The 7,929-nt window shown below is 44.8% G+C and overlaps 2 protein-coding genes across 2 annotated transcripts; one reads left to right on the plus strand and one right to left on the minus strand.

The window, feature by feature from the left end:
• The first annotated feature begins 315 nt into the window (after positions 1-315).
• Positions 316-7,541, plus strand: LOC146380939 (neoverrucotoxin subunit alpha-like). The gene is given in 5 exon segments (XM_084938566.1): positions 316-370; positions 1,615-1,692; positions 1,695-3,077; positions 6,962-7,225; positions 7,228-7,541. Coding segments are annotated over 5 exon segments (2,061 nt in total). The 3' UTR covers positions 7,509-7,541.
• Positions 416-6,730, minus strand: LOC146380940 (uncharacterized). Its single transcript, XM_084936868.1, has 2 exons — positions 659-6,730; positions 416-576 (listed from the first exon to the last, which is right to left on the minus strand). Exon 1 carries the CDS (start codon positions 5,395-5,397, stop codon positions 4,231-4,233), a length of 1,167 nt encoding a protein of 388 aa, XP_084792994.1. The 5' UTR covers positions 5,398-6,730; the 3' UTR covers positions 416-576; positions 659-4,230.
• Positions 7,542-7,929: the final 388 nt, after the last annotated feature.

The raw sequence follows: 7,929 nt of genomic DNA on the forward strand, positions 1-7,929 counted from the left end.
TGGATTAGGGAGATAACGGGATGAGGCAACGAGGTGGAAACAGTTAAGGGAGTCGAGGCAAAGAGACAGAAAGAGAGCGAGAAAGCAAGCAAAGAGACATGACGGGCTGGGGAGACATGGAATAAACATGAGGAGAAGGTGGGAAAGAAGACACAAGGACACAGAGAGGGATACAGAGGGCAGAGGCACAAGGGGACCAAAAAGGAATATAAGAAACTCAAGGCAGACTAACCTGAAGATTGCTAATGAACCTTCAATATAAACCATAATACAAAATGACACCAAAACACAAGAACTCAAAAATACTGGGTCAAAATGTCCCAGAACCATCACAGTCAGTCTCCTGATGTCATGGTCTGGCTGGCAGACCGTGGGGATATGGGGGAATGAGGACCCAAAACGCATGGTTCTGCGATACAAACAGTGCACTTTATTTACAGTGAAGGTAACAGATGCACAATAAATCCCCTTTGCTCCCTAGACTCCCATGTGTGTGTTCCCCTCCGACGTCCGTGCTCCCGGCAGTTGTGTTTCTGCACACCCTGTGCGTGCTGCCCTTCTGGTCCCTCGTTCCACCTGCAGGACAATACAGAAGCAGCCGTTAAACACTGAACCCGCGCGCGCACACGATCCTCACTTCCTAGTACTACACACTGACTTGGAGTCTTAGCTTAATGATCCCGCACCGGTGGGAGCTCCAACACTCTCCTAAGTAGCTCCCCCGACGAGCCCTGATCACCAACAGGTGTGTGGCAGGAACTTCAGGTGTGGCCAGTCCTCCTGCAGGGCCACACCCATCAGGCCTGCATGTGGCTGTTCTCCATCCTCCAGCCACACATGTACACACCCTGCCTATACATATGAGTGGAACACCGAACACAGCATAGTGCAGAAAAACACATCCCCAAATAACAACAACAACACTAATAATAATAATAATAACAATAATAACAATAATAATAATCCATCCTGCTCACGGACCCCCGAGTCCTCCAGAGCCGGGTCCGTGACACCTGAATCCAAACTGGAAGCTGGTTCCACAGAAGAGGGGCCTGAAAACTGAAGGCTCTGCCTCCCATTCTACTTTTAAATACTCTAGGAACAACAAGTAGGCCTGCAGAGTGAGAGCGAAGTGCTCTGATAGGGTGATATAACAGGAAAAAAAGAAACACACAAAGAAGAGGAGCCTATTGAGAAAAGCTTGGCACAATATTCAGATCACAACTGCAAAACACAGGTTGAAAAAAATCACAGAAATACTTTTTTGTTTTTAAATGGAGTGTAATCTTTCAGCACTCGCTGATTATCACCTGTATTAAATGAAATAAAATGTGTAATGTTCTCAGGGTTAAGTGTTTAGAAATGTTTAAAATTTCTGGCTCCTTTACAGGCCATATATTTATGACTATGATATGTTGCTGTGTGGCAGCTACTTATCTAATACAACACTTAAGAAACTTATTGAATTACTTCAGAGGTGTCTTAACTAAGAAATTTAGATTTGTATGTGTAAATAAACTGTGTAACCTGAAATAAAATCCAGATTAACCTAAAACTGCTGCTATTATTCTTCATTAAATTTTACAACCGTTTTGTGGATCTCATGTCTTAAAGGTGTCACACTGTGGGAAGCTAAAATGCTGCAGGAGAAGTCAGTGAAGAACAATCATCATAGCAGTGAGTTTGAAGTCAGTCTGATTCCACTGAAAAAAAATCCTCTCAGCTGGATGTTAATGCTTCACTAAAGGCCAGTTTGATGAGTGGACTCATTGAAGGATCAGCCAAGTATCTGAATGATAAGAAGAAATCTCACCATCAGAGTCGAGTCACACTTCAGTACAAAGCTACCACTAAATTCAAACAGCTGATGTTGACTCCTGATGAAACCAAGAACACTCAAGAAGCAGAAGATGTGAAGAATTTGGCGACACATGTAGTCACAGGAATCCTTTATGGAGCAAATGCTTTCTTTGTGTTTGACAGTGAGAAGTTAGATGATAGCAGCATTCAAGTCATCGAGGGCAGCATGCAAGCAGTGATAAAGAAGATCCCCTCATTTAATGTTGACGGGAAAGTTGACATCAAGCTGAGTGATGAAGAAAAAGCTGTGACTGATAAATTCACCTGCAAGTTCTATGGAGACTTCATCCTTGAAAGCAACCCTGCAACATTTGAAGATGCAGTGAAGACATACATCCAACTTCCAAAACTACTGGGAGAAAACAGAGAAAACTGTGTTCCACTGAAGGTCACACTGATGCCTCTGAAGAATTTACATCCAGAAGCTGCTGAGGCACTGACTGAGATCAGCATTGGACTTGTTATAAAGGCTCAAGATGCTCTGAAGGACCTCTATAACCTGGAAATAAGCTGCAATGATCTGCTGGAGGACAGAGTGGGGAGAAGCTTTCCACAGATACAAGAAAAGTTGAGCAGATTCAAGAAGCTCTGTGAGTATTTCAGATCTTCACTCCAGGAAACAATGGCTGAGAAACTTCCCTCCATCAGGGCAGGTGAGGAAGATGAGCAGGAATTAGTGAAAGTGTTTGATGACAGAGACAAGTCACCGTTCAGTCAGGAGAAATTAACCAAGTGGATCAAAGATGAAGAGAGAGAAGTCACCATCATCAGGTACTTTGTAGACAAGATGGAGGGAACAAAGATCATCTCAGATCACTCTGAGCTGGACAGAGAGGTGTTTAAACCAGGAGTAGAGGAAGTTCTCTGCTTTGTTTTCACCTCCCTGAAATCCACTGACCCATATCTGCAGAACATGTCTGACTACTTGGAGAAAAAGAAACTGGACAGTGGTAACACTCCACCTGCCCAGGACCAATGGTACCGCTCAGATGAAGTGATAAAGCAGATGACAGAAAAGGCCAAAGTTGTCCATGACCTTGCCAAAGCTCTGAAGAATGACAACTGATTCTCTTTCCTAGTAGCAGCTATTGCAAATGACAAATACAAAGGAGGAAGTATCTACCACTACAGGAAGAACTTCCTGGTCACTGATGATTTCTCAAGACCTGATGTCACGGATGTGGAAAAGGTGACGGACAGAAGAGATCTGATCTGGTGTAAGTACTTTTACATAAATAAATCACATAAAGGATTTTACACCTGCAATAACTGATTTGGTTTCATTTTGTAACTTCGATATGTTATAAAATAAATAACAAATTCACGTTCCACTGTAGTGGCATCATTAAGATGTGTATATGTAAATAAAATGTACAGCGTAAAGTAAAATCCAGATGGTAATGTCTGGTTGTGGCATTTCTAAGAACTTGTTTTTTTCTTTTTAATCAGTTTGTGTTAAAGGGCTCATACTCTGGGATATGATAAAAGTCTCCAGATTTTGATTGTTTTGTTTTTTCACACTAAAGCTTAGAAGCAAGTTTTGCACTTCCACACAATGTGGATTATTTCTTTAAATACCTTTAGACTCAGTTTAGTTGTATACTGACTTTGTCACGGCCGGCTAGGTGAGCCGTGTGTAAATTATTCAAGGACCCAAGATGCAAGCACTAGTGATGTGAGTGGGCTTTTATTGAGGAGGAAGACGTGTAACAAAAGGCAAAGGATGGCGAGAACAGAACTGACTAAACCTAACTTGGAAAACTAAAAATAAAACAGACCTGAAACCTAGAGACACAAACGGAGATGCAGGGAGACGTAGACAGGTGCAGGGGAACCACACAGGGCCTAACACTCAGCAGTAATCAAGAGATGTGAGACAGGAGGGGAACACACCTGGGAGAAATCACAGCTGACGAGACAGGGGAAACGTAAACTGAACACACTGACATCAGACACAGACCTTCAAAGTAAAACAGGAAACTCACAGACACAGAACCAGACAAGACACTGAACTTAACAGGCAGATTCAAGAGCAGACACAGTGACACCATGGACAGACAACTGAATGTCATGTCAAATTATGTTTTTATTGGGGAAAATTAACCAACCGCAATCAGGATTTTTCTCTTAAGTATTTTTATTCATCTTAAGGCATGAAAAAAGATTTTTGAACTTCATTTTATAAAACATGTACTTTTCAAAGAGTTTTTTTTCACTTGTCCACTTAGGTGGACAACATACATTTTGACTTACGAATTTAACAAATGAATAAATAATATAAACTGTGTAAAAACTACAACATAACAAATAAAACAAACCAAAACACCCAGCATGCCCCTGCGGGCGGTTTATCCTTCAAGCTCGGGTCCTCTACCAGAGGCCTGGGAGCTTGAGAGTCCTGCGCAGTATCTTAGCTGTTCCTAGGACTGCGCTCTTCTGGACAGAGATCTCCGATGTTGTTCCCGGGATCTGCTGGAGCCACTCGCCTAGCTTGGGAGTCACCGCACCTAGTGCTCCGATTACCACGGGGACCACCGTCACCTTCACCCTCCACATCCTCTCGAGCTCTTCTCTGAGCCCTTGGTATTTCTCCAGCTTCTCGTGTTCCTTCTTCCTGATATTGCTGTCATTCGGAACCGCTACATCGATCACTACGGCCGTCTTCTCATGTTTGTCTACCACCACTATGTCCGGTTGGTTAGCCACCACCATTTTGTCCGTCTGTATCTGGAAGTCCCACAGGATCTTAGCTCGGTCATTCTCCACCATCCTTGGGGGCGTCTCCCATTTTGACCTCGGGACTTCCAGGTTATACTCGGCACAGATGTTCCTGTACACTATGCCGGCCACTTGGTTATGGCGTTCCATGTATGCCCTGCCTGCTAGCGTCTTGCACCCTGCTGTTATGTGCTGGATTGTCTCTGGGGCATCTTTACACAGCCTGCACCTGGGGTCTTGCCTGGTGTGATAGACCCCAGCCTCTATGGATCTTGTACTCAGAGCTTGTTCTTGTGCTGCCATGATTAGTGCCTCTGTGCTGTCTTTCAGTCCAGCTTTGTCCAGCCACTGGTAGGATTTCTGGATGTCAGCCACCTCCTCTATCTGCCGGGCCATCTTCTCAATGTATTCTTGGATGTCCGTTGTCTCATCCTGGACTGTGGTGCTGACACTCACCAGTCCCCGGCCCCCTTCCTTCCGCTTAGTGTACAGCCTCAGGGTGCTGGACTTGGGGTGAAACCCTCCATGCATGGTAAGGAGCTTTCTTGTCTTTATGTCAGTGGCTTCTATCTCCTCCTTTGGCCAGCCTATTACCCCAGCAGGGTACCTGATCACGGGCAGGGCGTAGGTGTTGATGGCCAGCAGTGGGGACAGAGCATCTCCTTGGTAGATCCCGCACTTGATGGTAACTTGTGCTATGGGCTTGGAGTTGGCCTCTAGTGTTGTACGCCACATCCCCATTGAGTTCCTGATGAAGGCTCTTAGGTTCCTGTTGATCTTGTACAATTCTAGGCATTCCATTATGGGGCATTGAGTCATTGGCCTTCTTGTAATCAATCCAGGCAGTGCACAGGTTGGTCAGTCTGGTCTTGCAGTCTCGGCTGACTGTTCTGTCTACCAGTAGCTGGTGTTTTGTGCCTCTGGTATTCTTGCTAATTCCTTTCTGTGCCCCGCTCATGTATTGACCCATGTGCCTGTTCATCTTAGCCGATATGATGCCTGACAGGAGCTTCCATGTAGTACTGAGGCAGGTTATTGGTCGGTAGTTGGATGGGACCGGTCCCTTCTTGGGGTCCTTGGGGATCAGGACCGTCCGACCTTCGGTTAGCCATTCCGGGTGTCTCTCGTTAACTAGCAGCTGGTTCATTTGTGCTGCCAGACGCTCGTGGAGTGCAGTCAGCTTCTTCAGCCAGTAGGCGTGAACCATGTCGGGCCCTGGTGCTGTCCAACTCTTCATACTGGAGACCCTTTCTTGGATATCTGCCACTGTGATGGTTACTAGACCCTGTTCAGGGAGGTCGCTATGGTCTGCCCTCAGATCCACTAGCCACTGAGCATTGCCGTTATGGGTTGCGTCCTTCTCCCATATGCTCTTCCAGTATTGCTCCGTCTCCAGCCTTGGTGGTGCTGTTCTCTTATTGTTCCCTTGCCACTGAGAGTACACCTTTGCTGGCGAGGAATGCCTAGACCTCTACATTGGAGAGACCAAACAGCCACTTCACAAGCGCATGGCACAACATAGAAGCCACCTCCACAGGACAAGACTCAGCTGTCCATCTGCATCTAAAGGTCAAAGGTCACTCTTTCGAGGATGCCAATGTTCACATTTTGGACAGAGAGGACAGATGGTTTGAAAGAGGAGTGAAAGAAGCCATCTATGTCCACTGTGAGCAACCATCTTTGAACAGAGGCGGTAGTTTACGACACCAACCGTCTGCCATCTATAATCCAGTTTTGAGTTCCCTTCCCAGACGCCTTAATGCCCACTCACATCCTGGGCCATCTGACCTCAGGAATTTGCATGATAAGGTGGGGCCAGGTTTCACAATGAGCTCACCTGAAACCTTGTCTGATTGTAACCTACACCCATTTTCACTGACTCATGTGATTAGGTAGAGGATCAACAGGGGGTTCATGACCCCCTTGGGGGGCACTTCCCTACGACTTAAATCTGGGACTCTCCACCATTTGACCTTAGAACTAAAGAAGCTTCTTGAATGAGAGGTGAAACGTCCACAGGTGCTTCTCTTTCAAAGCTGTTTAGAATATGTCATAAATGCAACAAATATAACCTTGCCACTCACTGGCTGACCAGTGGGTGGCAGGGCATGGAAAGACACACCAGTGTCCAATGTAGTGGTTTATTTGCAAGTATACCATCAACACTGCCACAAATACAAGAAAACAGCCTTTGAATAGCTGTCCACTGTAGTGACCACTATGCGTGAATCGGGATTCAAAGGCAAAATCCATAAAATAAGATTGTGATTTAGATCTGAAATGTGTTAAACACAGACTGTAGATCTGCAGTGGACAGATTAAGAAGGAATCAGTGACATCATCATGAATTGTAATTATGATCAGGTCTTGTTCTCTCCATCAGATGCCTGTGATCTCACCCTGGATCCAAACACAGCAAACTACAATGTCATTCTGTCTGAAGGAAACAAGAAGGCAACGTACGGAGGGGCGCAGTCATATCCTGACCATCCTGAGAGATTCGATACTGTGTGTCAGGTTCTGTTTAAAGAGGCTCTAAATGGGCGCTGCTACTGGGAGATGGAGTGGAGCATAAAGAAAGGTTTAAATCCTGCTTCTGCTATTTGCTACAAAAGATTAGAGCGAATCGGGGACAGTGATAACTGTATGTTGGATGGAATGACATGTCCTGGTGCTTCGGATTCCTGTGGGATTCAAAACCTACTTACTATACACAACATCAGCGTCAGTACATAAGCCTAATTCCCAGTCCAACTCCTGGCTGCTCTCGACTGGGAGTGTTTCTGGACTGGCCTTCAGGCACTCTGTCCTACTATGAAGTGTCAGCTGACAAGCTGAGACACATTCACACCTTCAAAATCAAATTCTCTGAGCCTGTTTACCCAGGATTCTACGTAAATGCAAATAGCCACATATCACTGCGTCTGTAATCCCAGGCTGTGCTTTATGAAGCAGGGTCAACATATCCAGGATATCTTTCTTTTTTCTGCTTGAACTTACCCTAAAGCTATAAATACTATAAGTGATTCAGGGTTTATCAATTTAGCCTGAGTGTGTTCACATGAAACAAGGAGCGTTAGCAACATCTGACCAATCACAAACATGCACAGGTGTACTGCAGCAGAGCAGTTTTGATATTTAGATGTGTGTAGCTTAAACTGCTGTTTAATAGCTTGACAGTAATGGATCAATATAAAAACAGAAGTTCCAAAAGTATGAATATGTTTTTTCCATATAATAATGCTGTAGAACACTATAGTACTTTTTTTTTTTTTGCCTCTGCTGGTTTGTCGAAACCTTTCTGCCTCTTTTTGCCATTTGTGCCCTCATTTATCATGCACTTTAATCCTG

Source organism: Perissodus microlepis, chromosome 8 (genome assembly GCF_051167445.1).
Source record: "Perissodus microlepis isolate ML-2025 ecotype Zambia chromosome 8, ASM5116744v1, whole genome shotgun sequence".
In the NCBI taxonomy this organism is placed as follows: Eukaryota; Metazoa; Chordata; class Actinopteri; order Cichliformes; family Cichlidae; genus Perissodus; species Perissodus microlepis.

Bases quoted from the DNA above. Each gene is read 5' to 3' on its own strand.
- LOC146380940 (XM_084936868.1), bottom strand. From the start codon at position 5,397: ATGACTCAATGCCCCATAATGGAATGCCTAGAATTGTACAAGATCAAC.